Source organism: Muntiacus reevesi, chromosome 5, assembly GCF_963930625.1.
Source record: "Muntiacus reevesi chromosome 5, mMunRee1.1, whole genome shotgun sequence".
Classification (NCBI taxonomy): Eukaryota; Metazoa; Chordata; class Mammalia; order Artiodactyla; family Cervidae; genus Muntiacus; species Muntiacus reevesi.
Window position 1 is genome coordinate 17416514 of NC_089253.1, and position 27000 is coordinate 17443513.

General features: G+C 49.1%; 2 protein-coding genes across 9 annotated transcripts in view; one reads left to right on the top strand and one right to left on the bottom strand.

Moving 5' to 3' along the window:
- USP35 (ubiquitin specific peptidase 35) overlaps positions 1-6238 on the bottom strand; it is a 79577-nt gene extending 73339 nt beyond the window's left edge. For all 5 annotated transcript variants that reach the window (XM_065937009.1, XM_065937008.1, XM_065937007.1 and 2 more), the window contains exon 1: positions 5967-6238. The gene's annotated coding sequence lies outside the window, so the exon portion shown is untranslated. The remainder of the gene's footprint in view (positions 1-5966) is intronic.
- A 273-nt stretch (positions 6239-6511) lies between these two features.
- Positions 6512-21810, top strand: KCTD21 (potassium channel tetramerization domain containing 21). Of its 4 annotated transcripts, XM_065936399.1 has the most exons (4): positions 6519-6557; positions 7485-7725; positions 11622-11704; positions 18738-21810. In XM_065936399.1, the coding sequence occupies exons 3-4, from the start codon at positions 11625-11627 to the stop codon at positions 19549-19551; spliced, it is 894 nt and encodes a 297-aa protein (XP_065792471.1). In that variant the 5' UTR covers positions 6519-6557; positions 7485-7725; positions 11622-11624; the 3' UTR covers positions 19552-21810. The 4 variants fall into 4 exon arrangements, with proteins under 4 accessions (XP_065792474.1, XP_065792471.1, XP_065792473.1 ...); XM_065936401.1 differs by lacking the exons at positions 7485-7725; positions 11622-11704 and adding an exon at positions 7368-7434 and having other exon boundaries at positions 6525-6557; XM_065936400.1 differs by lacking the exon at positions 6519-6557 and having other exon boundaries at positions 7517-7539; positions 11594-11704.
- The last annotated feature ends 5190 nt before the right edge of the window (positions 21811-27000 follow it).

Below are 27000 nucleotides of genomic sequence, written 5' to 3' on the forward strand. Positions count from 1 at the left end.
TCATGTCCTGCGGGAAGATGAGCTGTGCGCACACACAGATCACTCCTCCAGGAAGGGAGGGCTGACAGGGCTTCTTCCAGAGATCCCTGCACACTTTATTCTGCCCCCAGTCAGCTTCTTGCTCTTTCTCAAATGACTTACCCTTTTCCTCTGTGTTCACTGTGCCTTTCGCCTGAAACATCCTATCTCCCAAGACCTCCACCATGAACACATATTCATACAAGCAGGCAAAGTCCTGTTTTTCCTCTAAAGCCCACTTAAAACACCCAGACCTTAATGAGAACTCCCTGGACCTCCAGGCCTGAATTCACCCCTCACCTGGATTCCTACAGCCACCTGTGGCCACTTCCTCCATTGCAGCTGGGATCACACAGTGCCGGGTTGTACAGATTCGAATCTCCTCCACCAAGGCAGAGCACCTCATCTCTGTGCTCAGCCCTGCACAGGGGTCCCTGCCACCTCCGGAGCCTCAGCCCACATCCACCCCTCACTCTGGGCTCACTGTGTCCTCCCTGCCACTGGGCGCTTGCATTTGCTCGTCCCACCCCTCCCTGGTTGGCTAACACTACAAACCTCTCAGCTGCAACTTCTTCCTCATGGAGGGCCTGCCTGACGTCCTTGTATGGGTCAAACACCCCTGTTAGCAGTTTCAGAGCATCCTATCCTCCTTTAGAGCACTAATCATGATTACTCGGTTGGGGTCATCCTCCTGCACTATACTAATATATAGGTTCCTGAGGGCAGGAACCAAGTCAGGCTTTGTTCACTGCAGTATCCCCAGCACCTAGCACAGTACCTGGCACACAGTAGGGATCTGCTGAATGAGCAGATGCAGTGTGTGCTGTGAGTTGCTGCTGCCTTATTCCTCTGAGCCAAAATGGACTTACCTCTGCCCTTCTCCATTTGAGCTGTTTTCTGGAAGACTTCATCCTAAACTGACCCACTTTGATTCCTGACTCTCATGCTGGTTCCCACAGGTTCAGGTCCTAAAAGGCAGGATCATTTCTTTGCTTCTTTTGTTTAATCCCACACTAGGCGGGACCCAGTATAAGGCTAATTGTTTAATTAAACTTATTGGGTCAGTAACAACTATTCTCAAGACCTGGAGTAGGTGTGAAGACATGCCAGAAATTTCATAGATGATGGGCCAGAAACTTTTATTCAAAGCCACAGATTCTGTGGGACCCCAACTATGTGGCAGGCCCTATAGAGACACTCCCTTCTCTGTCCCAGCTCTCCGCTGAGACCAAACCTCCATTACTACAAGTGTTACAATGTAATGGCTCATTTCTCTCTCTCTCACCAGATTGTGAGCTCCTCCAGACAGGGACCAGTCACTGCAGAGTAGATGCCCCTGAGGAGTTTACTGTGGTTAGAGGGCACAGATAGTGGTTCCTGAATGCTGGCCTCATTGCTTCAGAATCACCTGAGTATTTAGTACAAGTTCATATCCCCCAAACCTGGAATGGTGTTACACCCTATTCTTTGAGAGTCATCCGGGACCCATTCTGCTTACCATCCAGAATGACAGAGGCTCTCTGAGCCTCTATTTCCACCCTGTAGGGCTGTTGTATAAAGGCCTTAGCATGGTGCTAGGCACAAGTGCTCAGAAAGTGTCAATGCTTTTTGCTTTAGAAGCAAAGTCCTCGCCCTTAGGAGATTCCAGTCCGGCGGTGGAGACAGATGCATTGGAGGAGTGCCAACATAAGGCATGCTCTCAAAAGGCCTTTAAAAGTGTCTTTAAAAATGGGTCTACTTTCAGCTCTGGTCCTCTCTTTCCTGGGCAGTCCCTTGCAGACCATCCCCCAAACCCCTAGCCTCCAACTAGTGGACTTAATACTTTCAACACAGGATGCCAAGAAACCCTGGTGTTCAGGCAACCAAGGAGAAATCCTAATCAATGAGATATTGACATCATGTGTGGAGGAAAAAGACCTGGGGCAGGCGTAAATAGAGTTCTGACGCTAAGGAAGGCTCTGGAAGTAGGAAGAAAATCAAACTAGGAACTAGGAGTCCTGCATTCAAGTGTGACCTGGAATAAATCCCATTTAGTCCTGCAACTCATTGTGTGACCTTGACCACATAATAGCATGAGCCTCTTTTCTGTAAAATGGGGATAAATGATATCAGTTTGAACCCCAACAAAGCAAGGGATTAGAGGCTGGCCATTTCCTATTGTTCTGTTTGATACCTGCCTCATAAGGTGGTCTGGGCCTGGCAGCTGGGAGCTCGGTCAGTGGAGCCATTCTGCAAGGGTGTGATCTCCAAGGCCAGCCCTGCAGCCTCTGTGCAGTCTGTGGCCTGACCACTCCGGCAAGCCCTGCCTGCCCGCCCCCACTCCCACACAGGCAGTCTGAGGTCAGCTGTCACCACGGTCACCAACGAACCCACTCAGGAGTATCTTGGATGCATTCATGCAACGGGGCTTTTAGAGGCATGCGCCTCACCTGACCCATCCCAGGCCACAGAAGGGAGGCAGAACAATGCCTGCCCTCCCCATGGCACGGGTGGGGAAGCTGAGAACCAACAAGGGACAAAGACGCGCCTTGGCAGGATGGGACTGGAACCTGCACTCGGCCTCTCTAGGGGGAAGCAGCAGACTGCCAGCGCTCCTCGGTGTGTGTGGGGGGTGGGGGACGGGAGGGAGCTACCTTCCTTCTAGGCTCTGGAGGAGGATACGCCCTGCCCACGCTGGCTCTGACCCAAGAGGCACCTGCCCCATGCCAAATGCAGCGGCAAGCAGCAGCCGTGCCCTCCCCCAGAAAAATCTGCGTCAGGGTAGAAGACTCAGGTTCTCTGCCTCAGAATCACCAGGTGACCTTGGGTGCGTCCCTCCTGGGACTCCTCAGTCTTCTCATCTGGAAATGGGGACCACTCTGAGCCTACCACTGATAAGGTTGAGAGAAGATATTTAAAAAAACGTAAGGGCAGGAAGTTCCCTGGTAGGCTAGTGGTTAGGATTCCGCGCTTTCACTGCCATGGCCTCGGTTCAGTCAGGGAAATGAGATCCCTTAAGTCATGAGGCACATCAAGGGTTGGATACAGTGTTAGCCACTCAGTCGTGTCTGACTCTTTGCAACCCCATGGCCTGTAGCCTGCGAGGCTCCTCCATCCATGGAACTCTCCAGCAAGAGTACTGGAGTGGGTTGCCATTTCCTTCTCCAAGGGATCTCCCCAACCCAGGGATCAAACCCGGGTCTCCTGCATTGCAGGCAGACTCTTTTACCATCTGAGCCACTAGGGAAGCCCCAAGAGCTGGATAATAGATGAGAAAAATATATAAGAGTTTATTCTTGGGACATCTGCACTGAGAAGCAAAACTGATACTGTCTGGAGACAAGGAGACACATACTCCTGATCCAGCTGATTCTAGAAGGAATTTCATCCATTAACCCTCAATGTCAACTCATCATTTCCACTCTTTCTCCTGAGCTCCAGCCCCGCCCAATATCAGCTCCTTTTTACCTCTTGCCTGGACTAGTGCAGTAGCCTCTTAACCAATCCCCATTTTCCCTTCCCCAATCCAACCTCCACTTGAGGCATGTTTCCAGTACAGAGTTCAGGTTTCAGATCTAGTCCCCCATTGTGGCCACAACCATCAAGGCTGGTGTTTTTCCACCTCTCGGAGCCTATGAAGCCCCACATGGGAGATGACCACCTACTCACTCCTTAGCCTTTCCCAGCCAATGCTGCGGCTCCTCCCCACACCCTTGGCTTATATCTCTCACTGCTGACATGGACAGCCTGGGAGTCTCAGCAACATCCAGCCTGCTGCAGGGAGTGGGAAAGCACACAAGAAGAAAATCATGACCCCTTCCCTGGAAAGCCCAGGTCCCTTTACCTGTCCCTCTTAAGTGACCCTCCACCTTTCCACAGTGTATTGACAGTCTCTATTCCTGCATGGTAGAGACTGAATGTATCCACTGTCCATCACTCATCAACCCCAACGCACCGTGTGTGTGTGCATGTGTGTACAATGTGTGTACAATGCCTCACCCCGTCCCTGGGCCCCACGTCTCACTTCCCCATCCCTTGCCGGTCTCTCCCACTCACCCTGCAAATATTGGCAGATTAACCTCATTAATTAATAAACCTCAGAACCCTCAAGGCTTTCCCAACCCCTTCAAGGTAAAGTCCAAACTCCTAAGTCTGTCATTCAAGTCTTTTCTGTGACACTAAGCTAATATGGGGCAGGGTTACAGATGAACTCGACAAACTTCACTTGGTGGTGATGAATCTACAGGAATTTGGGCAGTGGGCTTTTTCCTGCTTGACACTTTGGGGACGTTTTCTCTGCTGGGAAAGGGCTTCTCTCTTTTCTCTCCTGGCAAATTCTGACTCATTTTTCAATACCCAGGTCACATGACCCCTCCCTCTGGGAAGCCTTTCCAAATGCCCCTGCAACTCAAGTCTCTGGGCTCTGGCCTCCTAAGGCCATCTTCACTTCTCTCATCCCTCAGCAGTGGAACCAGATTGATTTTATATCCATCTCCCCCACCAGGTGGGGATCTCTTTTGGGAGGAAGTAGGTCCAATTCCCCTATCTGTGCCCAGTGTCCAGCACAGGACCGGGCACAGAGGTGAAGGAGTGCCAAGTGACCGAGAGACATGTGACAGCAAGATGAGATAAAACCAAGGATGTCGCTAGAAAAGCTCCTTCCAGGGACAGGCCTGACCCTTGGTCCATTCACTGCCCCCTGGTCAGGTCCAGTTGTGCGTATCCACAACCCTGAGGATCTGAAAACATCAGCCAAGAGAACCCCTACACAGGTCACTGGATGGGCCATTCTAGAAGTTACCCCAAAAACCAGAGCTGAAGAAAAAGAAAACAAACAAAGAAGACTGTTCCTGGTTCACTCTCAGGTAGAAAGCTCATGGAATCTCCTGGGACAGGGAAGGGTGCTTCAAGGACTCACTCAATCTCTTCAGATGCCGGAGCACAGCAACCAAACCCCCCCTCCCCCCAGCGCCCCAGCACTGAGGAGCCCATTTCCTTTCCTCTTTGACCCTCACACCCAGTCTCCCTCCTTTGGCTCCCCTGGGTGCTGGAGCTGCTTGTGGGAGGGGAAAGCGGAGCACCAGGCTGTCCTTCCTGACACCCAGAAGCTCTCCATCCCTGGCCCCTCAGGCCTCTGGACAGCAGCATTCCTCTCTGTATTTTTTAACTGAACTCCTATGCAAGGCAGCCCTGGGAAGGATCCCCTTGCCACACTACAAGGAGACCTTCATTTGGGCCACCAAACTGTCGCCCCGAAAGAAAAAAGGAAAAAAAAAAAAAGGAGGTGGGGAGAGGTTATCAGTAAAAACCAACTACGGTTTTACCGAAGAGGAACTGAGGAAGAGAAGGGAAGGAGGTGGGATATATTCCCTTCTCAGAAACACATAAGCAATGGGGGCCACCTCTCACACACTTCTGATGGCCGCGCCCCCACCCCCACCCCAGGCTTTCTGGAAGAGCGGGCACCAGGCTGACATATCCGGGGTCTCCTGTCCGCAAGGCTTCTTGTAGCTGGAGTACGCCCTGGGGGAGAATGCAGAGAATAGCAGAGCCCATTCCAAGCGCAGGTGGCCTCTTGGGCGCTCCCAGTTTGTAACCCACCTCGGTCCCACCCCACCCCTTCCAGTTATACCACTGCACCTGCTCCCAGCCCAGAGTGGGGCTGCGGATCCCACGGAAGGCCGATGAGCTTCATGATATACTGGGCGCCGGTACCCTCAACCCTGAGGGGGGCGGGGGCAGGGGCGGGGTCTCTATATACACAATTGATGAAGGAGGAGATTGAGGCCCAGAGAGGGGCAGCTACTCGCCCAAGGTCACACAGCCAGGCCCACTATACACCCAGACCTCCCGCCTCCCAGCCCCGAATTCTCTCAGAGCTCTACGCGCGTGTCCGGGCTCTCGAACCATCAGAAGGATGGTTCAGACACTCCCTCCCCCAACCTGCACACACACCCCAGCCCTCTTACCTTCGGAAGCCTGGTGGCCCCGGCCTCAGGAGTCAGCTCCTAAGGAGGGGAGCTCTGGCCGGGAAGGAGCCAGGCTGGGCCAGGAGAGGTCAGGGCGGGTCCTTGGCTTCCCCTGGAGTGGGGACGCCCTCCGCCAAGTCCCAGACGGCAGGGATGCTGCTTCCACTGCAAAGCCCAACCTCTCCACCCGGCCCTGCACAAGTCTGTAACTGGGGAGCTCGACTCAGCGGCGTAGCCACAGGGCTGCGGGGCGAAGTGGGGGGAGGGGCGAGGTGCGGGGAAAGGGGCGGAGCCGAGCGGGGGCTACCCCGCGAACCACCACTCAAGCTGCGTCCCCTTTAAGGCGAGCCGGCCGGAGCGCTGGTGGAGGCGGGGCGGGAGCGGGCCGGCTAACTGCAATGCCTCCCGGGAGATGGAGTTCGATGCCCAGCGCGCGGAGCTACAAAGAGCCTATTGGAGGACTACAAGTCCCAAAAAGCAGCGCGCGGATCCCGGGCCGCCACGCCCCTGGACTGGGCTCCGGCCCTCCGCCCCCTTCGCAAAGCTGCGCTGGCCGCCCGCGGAGGGGAGGTTGCTGAGCGAGGGCCGGAGGTGGGTGCGGCACGGACTGGGGCGTGGGGTGCAGGGACTGCCGGCGAGGGGTCACGGATCCATCTGGGCACCTGTCCTACCGTGAGACGTCATCTAGCCTATCCTAGCCTCGCCATTCTCATCCGTGCAATGGGAATAGCAACGCCAGTGGCCGCGGGGGAGGGGATGTTTATGGGGAAGAAGGGGCGGAGCTCGTGAAAGAAGCCTGGATGGATGGCGATAGCCTGAAAAGCCCGGATAATAAGGGCCGAGACTGTGGGAGGAGTCCTGTGGGTGGGTCAAGAAGGGGCGGGGTCTCTAGATAAGAAGTGGAACGCGCGTGAGATCGGAGAAGGGGCTGGGGAGTGGGTGCAGAGGCCAAGGAAGCAAGCCTGAGTTGGACTGGGTGGAATGAGCCGAAAAGCGTTGGGGAGGGAGGGGTGGAGACAGAAAGATGAAAAGGATCCCTCTCGGCCCTGTAAAAGCCCAGTGTCAGCAGCGCTGATGTGACTTGAGTAAGAAGGTGCCCAAATGGGCAAATGTCTGTGGATGCACGGATCATCTTTTCCTTGTGACTAGAAAATAAAGAGCCCATTCTTTGAACTCGGCGTCATACATATGAGTTCATTCAACTCACACCCTGTGAAGACGTCACCATATCTGTTTACAATTGAGGAACTTGAGGCTCAGAGAAGTAAAATGACTTGCCCCAAACCACCCAGCACTCCTTACTCTCAAGGCACTGTTTTTTTCCATGCACTGCAGGGAAGTAGAGATTTAATCTGTAGCGAATGGCAGGGAATAGATGATAAGTGTCCCGGTCCTTCACAGGTTGTGTGACAGGACCAGCTTCCTCACTGCCAACCTCCGAGGCTTATTGTTAGGATGAAATGAGGAGGTAGGTTTGAAAGCCGTTGGTTCATAAATTATCTTTCTTGTGAGGAGCAGGAAGACCGTGGAAGAGTGGTTGGGCCTGAGGAAAACCAGAAGGTGAAGCCTAAGGGTGAGCCAAAAGGATGAAGGACGATTCTGGAAGAGGGTAGAGGATGATGATTGTTGGGAATCTACACCAGATGAGATACTTTGCTGTGCAAGCCAGGTCAGGTGACTTCCCTTCTCCAGCCCTGTTGGTTGACTGCTTCAAGGATCCATGTGTGTCATCTGAATCGGGAAGCACCTTCTCTGTTTGGTGAGCACAAAATGGAGCAAACAGCATTTGGGCCTTTTAGAGATAGGAACTGGGCAAAGCAGAGCTAAAGATACAGCTGTTGGGTGTGGAGGTGGCGAGCGGTATCCCCAGATAGTCTCCAGGGCTGTGAGCCAGGCTCTTTATCTGGTGGGCTGTGTAAGGTGGGGAACACTGCTCTAGTTTTTTGGGAGACACATCACTCACTTTGAGTGCTGTCATCCTTGAAGTTTACCTAGCTATGTTCTATGCATCCCCTGCACTTTGGAAGTTCTTCTATTTACTTCCAGGTAATTACCTGGGCCTTGCCCTGTGCCTCAGATTCCAAACTGAAAATTCAAGAGGCTATTTCAAAATAGAAAGTTTTAAAAATTCAGGAGCGATTGGTAAACCTCCCTATTGGTAGATGACAGAGGGGACTAGGAAAATGGATCTGACTAAACAGGAAGAAAGTTTTCCCCCTTCCCCTGCCTGCCGACTTCTTGGGGTACAGATCTGGGGTACAATCCCTGTCCTGACAGGGTGGTCAAGCAACCGTCTACTTAAGGAAAGTGAGCCTTGGTAAGGGGTTAGAATAAAATGCTCTGGAGATGCAAAGAAGGAAGGAGTGAATTGCAGCCAATGAGCCTGGCAGATGAATGGCATTTTCTTCGCAGTGCAGGCAGAGGGATAGCAGATGCCAAACTGCAGAGATAGGAGAGGGCGTGATGTGGTTGGTCTGTAAAGTAGGGATAATAATAAGCATCTTCATCTATGAAGTTAACATGCATAAAGGGCTTCCCTGGTGGCTTAAGTCGGTAAAGAATCCACCTGCAATGTGGGAGACCTGGGTTCGGGAGATCCCCTGGAGGAGGGCATGGCAACCCACCCCAGTATTCTTGCCTGGAGAATCCCCATGGACAGAGAAGTCTGGTGGGCTGCAGTTCATGGGGTCGCAGAGTCGGACACGTCTGAGCAACTAAGCACACGCAAAGTGCATAGCATAGTAGTAACTGCTTGGTAAACATCAGCCATTATTATTACTGCTGCTGCTGTTATGATCACCATCATGTGCCCAAGAATTGGTCTAGGGCCACACAGCTAATGAAGTGGCAGAGCCTGATTCAAATGCAGGCCCAGGTGACACCAAAGCCCATGCACTTTCCTCTTCCCACAAACATCTGTGAGGCCCAGAAGTGGCCCCTCTTTGTTAACATTCTTGGTAAACCATCACAGGAGTTTCTTTTCTACGGTAGTACCAGAGACTGGGTTCAGAAGGAAGCAGGGGAAACAAAGGCCTAAACAGCCATCTTCTCCCAGCCTGGATCTCAGCATGGAGACAGGCAGGCCTAGTTTTGTGGTTCCTGTGGGCAGTTTAGTCTAGGTAGGAAGACCACTTGGATGTACATTCAGTTGCCTTCCACCAACTGTGGGCTATTTTAGCTGAGCCCTGGTTGGCTTCTTCATCCTCCAGAGCACTGAGATGTCAGGAGATCATGAGATGCTAATGCTTCTTAGTAGTAGTAATAACATCTAATATTTATGGAATCTGGCTATTTACTAGGGCCAGGCACTGACTGGAACTTTACATCTGTAGTCGCAGGAGAGAAGTGCTCTTTTCTTCCCTCTTCCTTCAAAATAAAAATATTCTTAGAATTTTTAAGCCTACAGAAACATTGAAGGAATAGCCTTTCACTGATGCACCGATTCACACTTGACAATTTTGTTATTACACACGTACACTTTTTGCTAAACTACTGAAAATTACAGATGCCTTGACACTTGACCCCTAAATTCTTCAGCATGTTATCTCTTAACATTCTGCACCATAACCATAAGACCATTATCATACCTAAGAAAAATAGCAAGAACTCTATCATCTACTAAACAGTTGAGAGTCAAATTTCTCCAACTGTCAAAAATTATCTCATTTTTTTTCAATCAGATGCAGTCAAGATTCATTCATTCATTGCATTTAATTATATCTCTTTAAGCAGCTCATTTAATCTAGATAGAGCCCCTCTACCTGTTTAAATTTATTTTAGCAATAATTAGGTTCAACTTGCTTTTTTATTTCTTTTCTGGCAATGTTGTGTACTTATTATTGCATCACATTAGAATGATATCAGAATCAGATATCAGAATCCTACTGATATGATATCAGAATCCTACTATCCTATCCATGAATGCTAAGTTTGATTATTGGATAAGGTCGTAACAGCCTGATCTTTCCATAAAAGGTTAAGTTTTTCCCTCTTGTAACTAGTAAGTAGGCTTCCCAGCTGCGCAGTGGTAAAGAATCCCCCTGCCAATGCAGAAGATACAAGAGACATGGGTTCAATCCCTGGGTTGGGAAGACCTCCCTGAGTAGGAAATGGCAACCCACTCCAGTATTTTTGCCTGGAAAATCCCATGGACAGGCAGGCTACTGTCCATGGGGTCGCAAAGAGTCAGACACAACTTAACAACTAAACAAGAAAAACAGCAAATTATGATCTGATATTTGTATATATTGTGGAATGATCACATAGTTACGAAAAATTTTTTTTCTTGTGATGACAACTTTTGAGATCTGCATTCTTTTGACTTGATCACATTAATCTTTGATGTCTTCTTTGCTGTCTGAAAAGAGATGTTCCAGGTTCACCTTGAACTTTTCCTGTCAAAGTCCTGGAATCACCAGTTTCGCCAGGAAACCATGGTTTCTTTTTGTAGGGGTTCAGGTTTAAAAACCAAGATCTGGGGCCAGGCGTGCTCATTGCTACTTGGGGTATCATTTCTAGGCTCTGAGCAGAGCTGAGACATGATAGATGTATAGATGGATGGATGGATAAAAAGATTAATTATCAATGCCTTGTAGATTGATTGTTAAAACAGCTGGTCCTCAGTGTGTAGAAGGAGTAGATTGCATGTAAAATATCTTCAATATGGAGGCTTAGTGGGCAATAATGTAGGGAATTGCACAGAAAGAGCCTTTGCTTGTTCTAAGGCTCTGTTAGTGTGTGGGCTATTAACTAGGACCTCTGCATCTGGGTTCAGTTTCTTGTTCAGGACCCAGGTTAGAGAAAACCCTAGGCTGACTCCAAAAGTCTTCTGATCAGTGTCCAAACCTGGACTCTCCCAGAGGCCATGACTCAGAGGTCAAGAATGGACACAAAGCTCTGGGCCAGGGATTCATTCTCACCACGTCTGTGAAATAAAGATAATGTGATCTGTCTTGCCTGCATCCCAGAGTTGTTGTAAGGATCAATATTTATTTTTTTTTTAATTGCTAATCAGTCTTTTCAACATGTGTACTACAAAATTCCTTCCCCTTTTCATTGGCTTAACACTACAGTTTGACATGTCATTGCCTTACAGTCTGATTTCATACATTACACTAAGATATACTTTTTCAAATACTCTTTTAGGTTATCACCAATTTTTCCAAAATAAGATTTTAATCTTTTTTTTTAATCTTTTGAAAAAATACTTTTAGGAGTGGGATTAGAATAGCATAACAACTGTAATTAATTTTTAAGTGGTGTGAAAGTGTTAGTCGCTCAGTCATGTCCAACTCTTTGCAACCCCAGACTATAGCCCGCCAGGCTCCTCTGCCCATGGAGTTCTCCAGGCAAGAATACTGGAGTGGATTGCTACTCCCTTCTCCAGGGGATCTTCCCAGCCAAGGGATTGAACCTGGGTCTCCCGCCTTGTGGGCAGATCTCCTGTCTGAGCCACCAGGGAAGAACAGCTTTAAGATACTGCCTCTCATCACAGGCCTCTATTTATTCAAGTCTTGCTTATGCTTCTTAATAAAGAAGCATATGCTGCTTTGTTTTCGAAGGGAGCACAGGGGTTTTTTAAGAGAGGTGTAATTTTTTAAAAAAAATATTTACTTACCTGCCTGCAGGCCTGATCCATGGGATCTTTCATTGCAGTGCATGGACTTCCTCGTTGCCCCACGGCATGTGGGATCTCAGTTCCCCAACCAGGGATCAAACCCACGTCCCCTCACTACAAGGTAGGTTCTTAACCACTAGACCACAGGGAAAGTCCCTGGGCCACACAGGCTTTGAAGAGAGGCCTCAGAGTTCTGGCTCTGCTGCCGCTAGCTGTGTGATCTTAAGCAGCTGTCTTCACTGTTCTGTGCTTCAGTTTTATAATCCAGAAAATAGAGATAATAATTGTACCTACCTCACAGCCTCAGTGTGGTGTTGCAGTGAGATAATCTACAGGAAAATGCCTCACATAGCTCGGGACATGTCCTCAGAGCTCAGGAAATGTTGATTCTCTGCACACTCACTGGTCGTGCATGTCAGAATCAAAATGAGGTGGCAGGTATGAGAGCACCTGGAGAGAGGTAGGAGAGGACAAGTGCAAAACCTCTGCAGGGGGTTTGACTGCTGAATTCCAAAGGTCATTCAGAGCGTGGCGGTCAGACGGGCCTGGGCTTGAATCCTGACTCTGCCACAAATTTCTCTGGGCAAATCACCTGCCTCTTAGAGCCTCAGATTCTCATTTATGAAGTGGAGATAATGCTTTTCTCAAAGGAAGTTACAAGGGTTAACTGAGCTAATGTGTCTAAGACACCTAGCAAGTACCTAATAAGTACTCACCAGGCAGTAGCTGTGTCTCTTGTGAGACCTGCGGGAATGTTTTAAAGGAGGACTCTAGAGCAACATCTTAACTGCCCTTCCTTACAGGACACCCACTCTCAAAGAATTCTGTTTCCTTTGTTACAATCAGAGGTTGCAGCCAGGTGATTTTCAGGCTCTATACTGGGATTGCCCTTCACATGGTACCAGGCTGGGCCTTAAGATCCACTACCCCTCATTTGGGCCACAGACCCATTTCAGGGAGGAGAGAATTCCAGCCACCTCCCAAGTTCCCAGGCCCCCTGACCTTCCCTGCCCAGGCAGATGGTCCGAGGATTTGCCTGGGATAATTTCCTGGTTTTCTCAGAGAAGGAAATGGGTTAATCTTTTTTCTTGGTTCTTTTCGAGTCGAGAGGCAGACTTGGAAATTCTCCTGTTTAAGAAAAATTATTTGTTCAGACACAGTGGTGGAGTTTATCTCCTGTTTTGTGGTTCGGTTTGTAATTCTCATTCATCTTTTCTAATCTGGCTTTTAAAAAAACCTGGCTTTTTGTGTTTTGTTGCTTTGTCATTAGGGATCATGGGTTGCTATTGAAACAGCAGGGTTTAGACTTGTGGTGTGTCAGCTATAGAGGGGCTCCTGGCCATCCAGGATCCAATCCCCTTATCCTCAGAGGTGAGTGGACAGAGTCCCAGGCCAGCCACAGACCAGCTGCCGAAAGACCTACCTCAGTCCGATCTGGGCAGAGAATAAGGGAATGTGTACCTTCCACTCATGTTAGGGCCTCAGGGGGGGGAAGGGGAAATGGTGAGAGGTGTTGGACTCGCACCAACCTGGATTCAGATCACAGCTCCTCCAGTGACTAGCTCTGTAACCTGGAGCAATCTCTTAACCTTCCTGAGCCTTGGTTTCCTCATCTGTAAAACAGAAATAATAGCATCTGTCTGACAGGGTGCTTGTATAGACACCAAGTGAGGTAATGCAGGTAAAGAATCAACACAGTGGTATCATTCTCTATACTTCTCTATATAGTTTTGTTAAAAATAAATAAAATGCTACTGTGTGTTAGCCAAAGCATTATAAAAGCAGGAAGTGTGTGCTCAGCAGGTGGTAGCTCCTGTCTTGCCAAGCGAGCTGCCTAGCACTATTTTAAAAGGCTGCTTCAGGGATTCTCAAACTTGTGGAATCTATGAAACAGCCTTTTGTTGCTGTTCCAGCTGTCAGCAGCCTGTGCAGGGGAGAGTGAGCTTTCCACTCCCTGGCCGTGAGTCCTGGGCAAGTCCTCGGTCTCCTGAGTCTCTTGTTTCCTATCTGCCTAATGGAACGATGCCTGTTTTGTAGAACTGCTATATGAATTAAAAGGGCTGGTAGGTGTAAAGGCCTAAGATGTAGTAGAATGCTCAGTACATGTTCATTCCTTCCTCCCTCAGCCCCTCCTCCACATACCCCCAGCACCCTCCATGTGCTAGGCAGTGAACACACGGGAGCAGGAGCTGGGTCACTGCTGTCACAGAGATCACAAACTAGGCAGCGGTTTTCACAAACAACTTTTATCATAACCCACGTTATGATTTATGAAGGTACACATTATATCACGTTCCAGTTCCCCTCTCTCTCTCTCACACACACACACACAAATGAAACAAAAGTTTCACAACATTATATATAAAACTGGTCATAACCCCGTGCATTATATTATTCATGACACAATCACAATCTTGGTTTTTTCCCAGTTTATGAAGACATAATTTATGTTCAGTAAAAGTCACCCTTTTTAGGTGTACAGTTACATGAATTTCTATAATCTTTATACAGTCATGTGACTACATCAAGATAGCGAATATTTCTGTCACTCCAGAATATTCCTCTAGTCTCTTTGTAGCCAGTCTTACCCCCAGCCTCTCCAATTACTGATCTGACTTCTGTGTCTGTAGTTTTGTCTTTTCCCGAATGTTGTATAAATAAAATCAAACACCATGTGACCTTTTGAGGCTGGCTTCCTCCACTTAATAGAATGATTTTAGGATTCTTCTGTGTTGTGTGTCAGTAGCTAGCAGGCTTGTATTGCTGAGTCACAGTCCATCTTTCTGTGACCTCTTTTGAGTTAATTTTTCATCTGTGTTGCAAGGTATGAGTTGAGGTTCTTTTTGTGCATATCGATGTCCAGTGATCTTCACCATGGGAGAGCCAGGAAAGAGGGGCAAATGCAAGGCAGATCATTACATGATTGATTACATGATGGAATCGTGGGCTGTGCAAGGGACCAGAAGCCCCAAGAGGAGAGCTGGCAAAGTGGAGGTTTGGGGATAGATCGAGGCAGTGACGCATAGGCTGAACGCAGACAAAATGGAAAAAGTGAAGAAGGGTGGTATAAGGAGAGCAAAGGCAGGCAGGGGAGGGTGGATGCCGTGGTGTCAGGAAGGCCTGAGCACAGAGTGTGGGGAGAGGCGGGGTCGAAGGTGAGATTGGACTGCACACAGTAGTCAGAGCAGGCAGTCCTGCTTCAGGAAAATCAGCCTGCGCACTGAAATGGCAGGTGGGCAGAAAGGAGGCAGGGAGCCACGTGAGGATGTTGGGGGAGCGGGGGTGAACCCTGAGCTCCAGGAGTTCCTACAGGGACAGGTTCAAGGAGACAGTCGAGAAAGATGTCAGGGATGCTGAGTCAGGGCTGCCTGTGGGCTTACACAGATGAGTGGCTGAGAAGTCACCGCAGGATCTGGGGAGGAGGAACTCTTTGTGAGGCTTCTGGTATCCACAGAAAATCTAGGTGGTCATGTCTAAGAGGCAGCTGGGTACACAGTGGGGCTGGAGCTCAGTGGTGAAACCCCCCCCACCCTCCGTGAAGCTGCTCAGCCTTGGGATGCCAGCTCCTGCCCCCTTGTGTCATCGTGGCTCTCAGACCGAGCCTGTGGACTTGCCACGGTGGGCACCAGGCACTGTGACTAGGAAATAGCGGCTGGAAGGGCTGACTTCTGTGATTCCTAAGTCTGTGGAGAAGAGCAGAGGGAGCCCCCTAGTCTGGGGTCAGGAGACCTACCTTCTGTTTTTTTCAATTGGAGGATAATTGCTTTACGACATTGTGTTGGTCTCTGCCATATAGCAACACAAATCAGCCATGGGTATACACATATCCCCTGCCTCCCACCTCCCACCCCAGAGCACCAGGCTGAGCTCCCTGCGCTATATGGAAACTTCCCATCAGCTGTCTATTTTACATATAGTAACATGTATTTCAGTGCTACTCTCTCTACTCATCCTACCCCCTCCTTCCCCCATTGCATCCAGAAGTCTGTTCTATGTCTGAGTCTGTATTCCAGGGGTCAGGAGACCTCCTTCTAACCAGCCTCAGCCCAGACTGCAACTCCCAGTGCTGCCTTGGATGAATGACCAGGAGCCGCATAGCAGGGCGCCGGGGCAGGAAGGCGGGTGCTCTGTTGCTTTGCATGCAGAAAAATAGGACTTTGGGTCCCCATTCAAGGGCCCCCAGTATGCTCTGTGGCACCTGATTGTCCTCCCCACCTGCTTTGAGCTCTTCAGAGCTGATATATTAGGAGATATGGGGTTTGCAGCCCAGAGAATTGTCAGGAAAGACAGCACAGCCTCTCTGCCGCGCTGAAGCCTGCTCTTTCCTTTCCGTGGAGCTCAGCCACTTCACAGAGCCTGGGCCTTAAAGAGAAAGAGAGAGGAAAGTAGAAGGTGCGGGTTACTATCTAGAAAGAAAAGGAGATGCTGGAATGAGAAAGCAGGTAGCCCACTCCTGGGTCCAGCTCCTGCCTACACCCCCTGGAGGGAAAATTGGTCAGACCTGGGCCCCAGGCCAAGCATAGGCCTCAGCTGCAAGTCTCAGCACCATGGTAACCGCCCCTTCCTAGGAGCCCTCCCCCCCTCTTCTCTGTTGGACACCCCCTTCCCCCACCCCACCCCCGCCCCACCACCACCGTCTCGCAGCCCATCTGCTCCAGGCTTCTGCTGATGATTTTGTAACTTCATCATGGGCTTGCTTCTCTTCAAACACTCCAGATGGTTAATGCCTTTCTGCAGTATCAAAGTGCCCCGCTGGACAGGGACAGAATCACTCCCACCCCCACCCCGCCAAAGAATTGGGTGGGGCAGCCAAGAGTCCTCCACACCCAGCATAGCCACCACCCTCTGGAGTAAAGGGGTCTCAGTGCAGCCGGGACTTCCCTGGTAGCTCAGATGGTAAAGAATCTGCTGGGAGTGGGGATCGGGATGGGGAATACATGTAAATCCATGTCTGATTCATGTCAATGTATGACAAAAACCACTACAATATTGTAAAGTAATTAGCCTCCAACTAATAAAAATAAATGGAAAAAAAAATAAATAAAAAGAATCTGTATGAATTAAAAAAAAAAAAAAAAGAATCTGCCTGCACTTTGGGAGACCCAGGTTCAATACCTGAATCCGGAAGATCCCCTGGAGAAGGGAGTGGCCACCCACTCCAGTATTCTTGCCTAGAGAATCCCCATGAACAGAGGAGCCTGGTGGGGCAAATAGTCCATGGGGTCGCAAAGAGTCAGACACGACTGAGTGACTCACAGGTTCACAGTGCTGCCAGCCTCCTCAGAAGGTAAATGTTTGGTGACAACTGCCCTGGCCCACTTGCTACCCCTGCTGGGTGATTTTGAGGGAAGTCCCCCGCTTGGACCTCAGTTTTCCCATCTGGACAGTAAACGTGCCAGAATTCATTCCAGACCTAGCCTGCAGCTCTTGGTACATTGTTTTTCCTTTTTTCCATCCTTCCTTCCTTCCTTTTATTTTATTCTTTATTATTGAGGTAGAGTTGATTTACAATATTAGTTTTGGGTTTGCAGCATAGCAACTCGGGGTTTTTATAGATTATACACCATTTAACATTATTATGAAATATTAGCTGTAGTCACTGTGCTGTAGCTGGTCATTTTCCTTGTCACTGCCTGTTGTGGTCTCCTCTGCCAGCTTGGGCTCTTCTCAGGGGCAGCACTGGGACTGATTCCTACCTGTGCCCCCACACCCAACATTAGGGAAAGATTCCTGGATTCTCTGCACAAGTTGACTCCTGGGAAGGTATCATGTTAGGAGCAAAACCAGTACATCCCCTGATTTCTAGACCCTTAAAGAAAAGTTAGAATCCAAGACTTCAGGTTGAAGGAGACTCGCCAGCCATGGGCACTAGAGGCTGTGAGGTCAGTGGGGGGACAGTGGGGGAGAGTTGTTACGGAGTGGGTAAAGGGCGCTTGGTGGCAGAGGCCCACATCCTCACTAACCACAAAGCAAGGTTCAGAGGAGCCTGGGGTTCCATCATGGTAGGAAAGGGCAGGCCTTCAGGAGCCAAGGGCATCTTCATGGCCAGGCAGGTCATCATGGGAGGGTGAGGATCCAGAAGGAGCGTCACTGGGAGCCCAGAGGGCTGAGTGGCCCATTGAGGGCCTGGAAGATAGATGGAAGTGGTACTAATCACAGCCATTTGTTGTGCATTCTTTTAGATAGAAAAATAAATAAGAAGGCAACAGTGATTCAGCAGAAGGAGAATGGGGCTTGGAGTTCTACACCTCAGAACATTTGTTAAGTACCAAGAATGGCCCACTAGTTGGCTCGTAAGCATGAATACATTTTTCTGTCTCGTATAAAGGCATCTGGGCTTGAATCCTGCAGGACACTTCACCACTGTAAGCCTGGGGAGTGAATCCTGGCAGTTTTCCTCACAGTGGGGATGACTGGTGATACTGTGTATGTCAAAGGATAGTGTGTAAGCAAATGTACGAAAGAGCAGCCAGCATCCCATTAAGTCCAGGCTCATTTTCTGCCTTTCCTTAGACCAGTGGTTCTAAGTCCTAACTGAACATTTAGAATCAGCTTTTAAAATGTATCAATGCTGGGGCCACATGCCACACCAGTTAAAACAGTCTCTGGAGGGTGGGACCCAGGCTTCCTTTTTTCCTTTTCATTTCTTTTTTTCTTTTTTAACTCCCTTAGACAGTGTGACAATTATTACCCATCCAATTGTTCGTCGAGTTATTCATTCATTTCAACTCCAAGGACATACAATAAGAAATTTAGAACCGTGACTACCCAGATGTTATGGATTGGATGTTTGTGTCCCCCAGAATTCATACATTGAAATTCCAACTTCCAATGGGGTGGCATAAGGTGGTAGAGCCTTTGGGAGTTAGATCATGAGGACTCCACCTTCATGAACGAGATTACTGTCCTTATAAAAGAGACTCCAGAGATCTCTCTTGCCCCTTCTCCATATTAGAACATAGTGAGAAGACAGCCCTCATCAGACACCAAATCTGCCTCTACCGTGACCTTCAACTTCCCAGCCTCCAGAACTATGAGAAATAAATGTTTGTTACTTAAGCCACCCAGTCTCTACAGTATTTTGTTATAGCCCCAAAAGACTAAGACATCAGATATGGTTGGGTAATGGTCATTTCTTTCTTTTTTCTCTGTAGGACTATTTTCCTGCACCCCAGCCTTCCTGCCATGTCTGACCCCATCACACTCAATGTTGGGGGAAAGCTCTATACAACCTCACTGGCAACCCTGACCAGCTTCCCTGACTCCATGCTGGGCGCCATGTTCAGTGGGAAGATGCCCACCAAGAGGGACAGCCAGGGCAACTGCTTCATTGACCGTGACGGCAAAGTGTTCCGCTACATCCTCAATTTCCTCCGAACCTCCCACCTGGACTTGCCCGAGGACTTCCAGGAGATGGGCCTGCTGCGCAGGGAGGCTGATTTCTACCAGGTGCAACCCCTGATTGAGGCCCTGCAGGAGAAGGAGGTGGAGCTGTCCAAGGCCGAGAAGAACGCCATGCTCAACATCACGCTGAACCAGCGTGTGCAGACGGTCCATTTCACCGTGCGTGAGGCACCCCAGATCTACAGCCTCTCCTCTTCCAGCATGGAGGTCTTCAATGCCAACATCTTCAGCACCTCTTGCCTCTTCCTCAAGCTTCTCGGCTCCAAGCTCTTCTACTGCTCCAATGGCAACCTCTCCTCCATCACCAGCCACCTGCAAGACCCCAACCACCTCACTCTGGACTGGGTGGCCAACGTGGAGGGCCTGCCAGAGGAGGAGTACACCAAGCAGAACCTCAAGAGGCTCTGGGTGGTGCCAGCCAACAAGCAGATCAACAGCTTCCAGGTCTTTGTGGAGGAGGTGCTCAAGATCGCTCTGAGTGATGGCTTCTGCATCGACTCTTCTCACCCACATGCTGTGGATTTTATGAACAATAAGATTATTCGATTAATACGGTACAGGTAAAAGGACCCCAGCAACACTGGACGGGGTCTTCCCAAAGCCAGGATGTTGGAGAGTGTCTCACCCGAGGTGTGAGGCAGGGTACCATACTAATCTGCATTAATCGCATAGCAGGACTTGATTCTACCCGCCACGCCCCCCCTCCACGATGCAGTCCACCTGTAGGAATCCATGTGTCCTCTTGACACAGCCATCTTTTTCCTTGCCGCTTTGAGCTGGAGATGGGCAGTTTGCTGTAAGTGAAGTCTGCCATCATGTCCTACAGGAGGCTGTAGGACTTCCTGGCTAGATAGAGAACAGCACTTTTCCCTTGGACTCCAGCTCTCTCTGAACCATGAGGCACTGCCTGCAGCCCTTCCTTTGGTAGAGGGGGTGAAGTGAGAACAAGAGGCTCCCTCTGGTTTCTCAGGACAGAAAGTCCCCAGAGATTCCCATCCTGCCTGCCCCTCCATCCCTGGGATGTGGCCAAGACCTGGGGCTTGCTTGGCTGGCTTGGAGATGAAGTAGGTAGTGGGGGCAGGATTTGAGCTGGCCCGGCATAGAGGAATGAGTCTCCGGCAGTGTTCAGAAGATGGGGCTGTCCCTCTTGACGGGGCCAAATCTAGGCATTTGGGGATTCCTGGCTTCAGAAATGAGCTGCTAATCCCTGTGAAGATTTAAAAGTATTTGGAGCCAGTACAGTGAAAGGCACTTCATAATGTGGCCTGATCCCTGACTTCTTTCTCCAAGAATTTAAAGTGTCATTGAAACAGACCTTTTAAACAAATAAATTATGCGCTCTCAGGGTTGGAAAATAATTGAACAGTCATTTAGTGCTCTCCCACCCCAAGTACACCCCAGCACATTTGAGGCTGAGGGCTTCTCCCCAGTACCTTCAGGAGATCAACTATCTCTGCTTGCGTACTCAGCAACAGAACGTCCATCATCCCCACAGCCAGCCCCTGTCATGGTTGGCTGTTAGAAAGTCCTTCCTTATCTTGAGCTGAATTCTGTCCTCCCACAACCATTTTCTGTTCCTGGTAGACCTTTCTTCTCACCCAAATGTCTGTTTTCTTTCTCAGAATAGTCACTTTGAGAGGCCACATACCTATTCTGAAAATATTACTACTTGGGATTATTAGGATTCCCCTTGGGATTTGTCTTCAAAACCAAGGTTAGCCCCCTGACATTCCCTGTAAGTCATCCCTCTTTTTTACAGCTTCACTTTGTTTATGACCCTCCCTCCTCACCAGACATGACCCTGCATAGATTTTGACCATCTTCTGGTAAGTTTGAAGATTGCCGCCCCAAAGGAAGGAGACCAGGGTCTCGGCAGTGTAGCAAGGAGCCCAGGAGTGGTCTGAACCCTAACACTGCCCTCGGAGGACGTGTCCAGCCCCTACAGCACTGCTCTGAGGGATGTGGTCCTGTTTCTGTGCCTGTTGACCTCCTTGGGGTGAGACCCAGGGCAAGACACCCTGAGCCACCACTTCCCAGGGGTGATAAGCAGTGCAGGTCTCAAAACTGCATGTTATGACTCACCCCTGGAATGAGGGTGACCTTGGAAGTCCCACAGCCCTCCCCACTAGGCAGGGGCCCTCAGACAAACCCAGAGACGCCTGGTGCCACGGGTACCCCAGGGGATGGGCTGAGGACGGAGTTTGTGTGCCAGGCTGTGGGAAAGGCCACATCCTTTAAGTAATAAAGGTCTCCCCCCCCCACCCCATACAGTGGGACCCCTGAGACTCATAACTGTCCCAGCCACCAGACTATTGGTATTTGGGAAAGCCACTCAGGAGAACCCAGTTTAGACCAGCCAGCAGAAGCTGTGACCACAGCAGAACAGTTTAGAAATTTCATATATCACTACTGTCCTGTGTTCCTTTTCATAAAAATTCTTTCTCCATCTTTTTGGTGCTTCTTAATTCAAGCAGCTTGACTTCAGAGAAAGCACAGGACCTGTGAAGCCACTAATTTGCTGTGTGACTTAATGCAAGTCACTCACCTCACTGAGCCACCTCTGTTTCATCATCTGTGAAATGGACATAACAGTAACCCATAACCCTATCTACCTCACAGGGCTGTTGTGAGGATCAAATGAAATAATGTATATGAGAATACAGTATAAATGATAAATGGTTGTTTTTATTTTGTGTCTACATATAAGGGGAAAAACCTTGGCTTTGGAATCAGGCTGAGCCAAGTCTGAATTCTGGCTCCATCGCGTGCTATATAAACTTGGACAAGTCCCTGGGCCTCCCTGATTTGTTTCCTCATCTGATGACAACCTCACCTCCCAGTGTTGTGTGACCTGGTTGTGTATGTGAAAATTCCTAGCTAGGCCTGGCACATAAGAGCTCAATAAATGTTTGCCCTCTTAGAAGTAATGATGGATTGTTGTGCCAGAGACACCACAAGCATATAACAATTTAACAAGCCTTCTGGGGTATCTGGTATATGGGCCCTGAGGATGGGAACAGTCACAGATAAGTTCAGTGTAGAAAAGATTAGAGGGCCACACACTGGGCTTGGGAACTTGGGGAAAGCAAACTTAGTTCTCAGAAAGAGCTTAATGGATGGTCAAGCCGGGCCTCTAAGAGTAGGCTGCACTGTAACAGGAAACACCATGAGCCAAGCAGGGTGGGTGAGTGTCCACTCGGGGCCATAGCAGAAGGGGAGCCATGGGCAGTGCATGCAAGGCACTCACTGAGCACACATCTCACTCTGGTGTGTGCAGCCACCTGCTTGGTGCAACAGATAATAAGCCTGCAGGCGGCCCCATCCCAGAGGACCAGTCAGGGTGGGCTGGGAGGCAGGTATGTGCTTGTCTGAGCCCCTTGCTGCCCTGAGCAAGACCCGATAGTGGTCAGTGATCTCAACTGGACTCAGTTTATTTAGCTTTTTGCACAGGTGAGAGCTTTGTCCCCAACTAAAGAGCACTTCTGGATGCACGACGTTGTCAGCTCTCTGTTCGTTCCCTGGGCATGCAGAGGGATGGTCAGGAAGGGTGCTCATGGGAACCCTAGGGCATTTTGGTGTGTCCATTTGGTGAGGCCACCAAACAGGGCCCCTACCTGTGGGAAGACCAGCAGAGCTGTCACCTCAAGCACTGCTCCCTGAGACCTCACACCCTCAGGACCACCTGAAGCCCTTTGCCTTTATTGAAGGACAAGCTCATGATGCCAGTTTCCACCCTTGGGCCAGACCTCCCCGTGCCGAGGTGGCCAGCCCCCTTGCCCACATCTCAGTGCCCTACACAGCCCCCCAGGCGGAGATGCAGTCACTGCTTTGTAAACTGCTGTGTGGCCTAAAGCACGGCACTTTTGTAACTGCACCTCTGTTCACCCCAAACTTCCAGCTTTGTCTCACAAATTATTCCTAAAACATGCTACTGTACGTGGGGGCATGGTCAAGATCAGCCTTGAGTCAATTTCTCACATGTTCAAATCACACAAAGTCTCACAGCCCGTCCATTTCCTGAACTGCAGTCTGTTCAAACTGACCGCCTGAGTCTGCCTGTGTCCCAGGGGGCTCAGGGTTGGCGGGTCGTTGGACAGGGAAATGAGACCCCGTGATCATCTTGCAGGGCAAAACCACCTTGACAACTGCCCCAGCAGAGAGGGGCCCAGGCTCCTTCCCAGGCCTTGTGGGGTCTGGGCTCTGGCAGCTCCCTCCGTCTGTCAGGACAGCTCTGTGACCTCGGTCTCCTTCAGAACCTTCAGGACAGTGTGGTCTCAAGCAGAGAGCCATGGAGACAATCTGGCGGCATGCTTACCCCAGTCTGGGGCAAAGCGACCAAGCGGGGCCCTGAGGAGAAGAGTTGCCCTGTGGAAGCCAGAGGATCACTGAGCAACCGGTAGCATCCTGGGCGCCCCACCCCACAACGCAACAAGCTCAGTGGTGTCGCTGCCTAGCTCGGACTTCTGGGCAGGAAGTACACGCCCAGTCAGGTGTGTCTGACCTCACTGCCCCCTCTCCTGGTCCCTTTCCCACCAACTTCCCTGAACCTCCCACCCCAATATATGTATTTGGTAGTATTTGTCAACATTCCAATTCATTGACAGCCCTAGAGTGTTCGAGACCTTTCTTAAGTCAAGTCCCTCCCAAAAACCTTGGTTCTGTTTTACCGAGGTGCTGGGTAAAGGCCCAGTGGACTCACAAATCCTCTGGAGATCCTGCTGCATTGCGACATGGTTTCTCCCTCCCCAACCCCAACGAGTTCACTTGATAAGCCCATTATCGGGCTTCCCTAGTGGCTCAGTGGTAAAGAATCCACCTGCCAATGCAGGAGACACAGATTCCATCTCTGATTTGGGAAGATCTCACATGCCAAGGAGCAACTAAGCCCACGTGCCACAACTATTGCGCCTGTGCTCTAGAGCCTGGGGGCCACAACTACTGAGCCCATGTGTTACAGCTGCTGAAGTCTGTGCCCTGAAGCCCGCGCCCCGCAACAAGGGAAGCCGCCGCACTGGAAAGCCTGCGTGCCGCAACTGTAGTGCGGCCCCCACTCTCCGCAACTAGAGAACAGCCAGTGCAGCAACACAAACAGACAAGACCCAGCACAACCAAAAATAGGTCAATAAAATTAATAAACCCAGTCCTGAATTTGCTTAGTAAAAACCCTTTCGTTTGGCATCTCATAGGTTGCCAAACTTCTTGCCATCCATAGTCGGCCCTCACAAAGCAGAAGAATGCCTGTGCGAGGCCATTCACAACTCAGCAGGGCTGCCGTTACTCTGCTGCCTCCATGTCAGCTCATCCTTCAACACTGCATAAACCTTGCCCCCTTGGCTCACCAAGTAGAGTTAGTTCCCGCCCGCTTTGTACCACCCTCTATCTGCTGTGGACTTTTATCAGCATACTGCAGCTGTTCACAGGCAGTGGTACACTGGTAAATATCTAACAACTAGCTCTCAGGGAAAAGCAAGGATCTGCAGCACTGGTCAGTTTTCACGGTGCAAATACTCTTGCCACAGTCCATTTCAAGGCACCAACATGAAGTCATTGATCACGGGGAGAGTGAGGCACACAGTCGGCTCTGGAGAGCCTGAGGGAGCCTGCTCCAGCACACGTCCGTGCCTCCCACTGAACCCTGTGCTTCTGGGGGAACGGGATCTGCCTGGCTCTTTGTATCACCAGTTCCCAGCACACAGAAAGTGCTTAATGATGTTTGAGGGACCTGTGAAATACGACATCTCCACCTGTGAGATAAGATATCTCCACTTGTGAAATAAGACATTTTTACCATGTCTTATTACAGTAAGACAAATTTACTCAAACTCCATCTTGCTCAAAAGTCTTGCTCAAAATAAACAAATGGGACCTAATGAAACTTAAAAGTTTTTGCACAACAAAGGAAACTATAAGCAAGGTGAAAAGACAGCCTTCAGAATGGGAGAAAATAATAGCAAATGAAGAAACAGACAAAGGATTAACCTCAAAAATATACAAGCAACTCCTGCACCTCAATTCCAGAAAAATAAATGACCCAATCAAAAAATGGGCCAAACATCTAAACAGACATTTCTCCAAAGAAGACATACAGATGGCAAACAAACACATGAAAAGATGCTCAACATCACTCATTATCAGAGAAATGCAAATCAAAACCACAATGAGGTACCATTACACGCCAGTCAGGATGGCTGCTATCCAAAAGTCTATAAGCAATAAGTGCTGGAGAGGGTGTGGAGAAAAGGGAACCCTCTTACACTGTTGGTGGGAATGCGAACTAGTACAGCCACTATGGAGAACAGTGTGGAGATTCCTTAAAAAACTGGAAATAGAACTGCCATATGACCCAGCAATCCCACTCCTGGGCATACATACCGAGGAAACCAGATCTGAAAGAGACACGTGTACCCCAATGTTCATCACAGCACTGTTTACAATAGCCAGGACATGGAAGAAACCAGATGCCCATGAGCAGACAAATGGATAAAAAAGCTGTGGTACATATACACATGGAATATTACTCAGCTATTAAAAAGAATACATTTGAATCAGTTCTAATGAGATGGATAAAACTAGAGCCCATTATACAGAGTAAAGTAAACCAGAAACATAAACACCAATACAGTATACTAACGCATATATATGGAATTTAGAAAGATGGTAACAATAACCCTATATGCAAGACAGAAAAAGAGACACATATGTATCGAACAGACTTTTGGACTCTATGAGAGAAGGCAAGGGTGGGATGATCTGAGAGAACAGCATTGAAACAAGTATACTATCAAGTGTGAAACAGATCGCCAGTCCAGGTTGGATGCATGAGACAAGCGCTCAGGGCTGGTGCACTGGGATGACCCAGAGGGATGGGATGGGGAGGAAAGTGGGAGGGGGGTTCAGGATGGGGAACACATGTAAATCCATGGTTGATTCATGTCAATGTATGGCAAAAACCACTACAATATTGTAAAGTAATTAGACTCCAACTAATAAAAATAAATGAAAAAAAAAATTCTTGCTCAAACTTTTTCCTATAACACAAGAAAAAGTCCAAAGGTCCCTGGCTTTTTACAGACAGACTTCAGCCTACTTAAGAGCACAGGTTCTGGAATTAGACTGCCTGGAATCAAATCCTGGCTTTGCTACTTAATGCCTATATGACTTTCAGCAAGTTACTTAACTTCTCTGTTTCCTTGTCTGTAAAGTGATGGTGATAGTATCAACAACTCATAGTGTTGTTCCAAGCTTTGATGAGGACTACATCTTCAGCTTTTTGAATAAGACCAGGAGTATAGTAAGTACCCTACTTACCACCATTACTGTAAGCATTACTATCATCATCATCATGATTTTCTGTCCGTATCTTTTTTTTCATTTTCTGCTTTGTTTTTTTTTAATTAATTTATTTATTTTAATTGTAGGCTAATTACAATATTCTAGTGGTTTTTGCTATACATTCACATGAATCCCCATGGGTGTACATGTGTTCCCCATCCTGAACTCCCCTCCCAGCTCCCTCCCCATCCTATCCCTCAGGGTCATCCCAGTGCACCAGCCCTGAGCACCCTGCCTCATGCATCGAACCTGGACTGGCGATGTATTTTACATATGATAATATACATGTTTCAGTGCTATTCTCTCAAATCATCCCACCCTCACCTTCTCCCACAGAGTCCAAAAGTCTGTTCTTTACATCTGTGTCTCTTTTGCTGTCTCACATATAGGATCATAATTACCATCTTTCTAAATTCCATATATATATATGCGTTAATATACTGTATTGGTGTTTTTCTTTCTGACTTGCTTCACTCTGTATAATAGGCTCCAGTTTCATCCACTGCATTACAACTGATTCAAATGCATTCTTTTTAATAGCTGAGTAATATTCCATTGTGTATATGTGCCACAGCTTTCTTATCCATTCATCTGTCGATTGACATCTAGGTTGCTTCCATGTCCTGGCTATTGTAAACAGTGTTGCGATGAACATTGGGGTGCACGTGTCTCTTTGTCCGT

Excerpts from the sequence above, each read along its gene's own strand:
- KCTD21 (XM_065936399.1), top strand. The coding sequence starts at position 11,625 with ATGGACTTCCTCGTTGCCCCACGGCATGTGGGATCTCAGTTCCCCAAC. Across the intron at positions 11,705-18,737 it reads CCACGTCCCCTCACTACAAG|GACTATTTTCCTGCACCCCA; the intron begins GTAGGTTCTTAA and ends TTTTCTCTGTAG.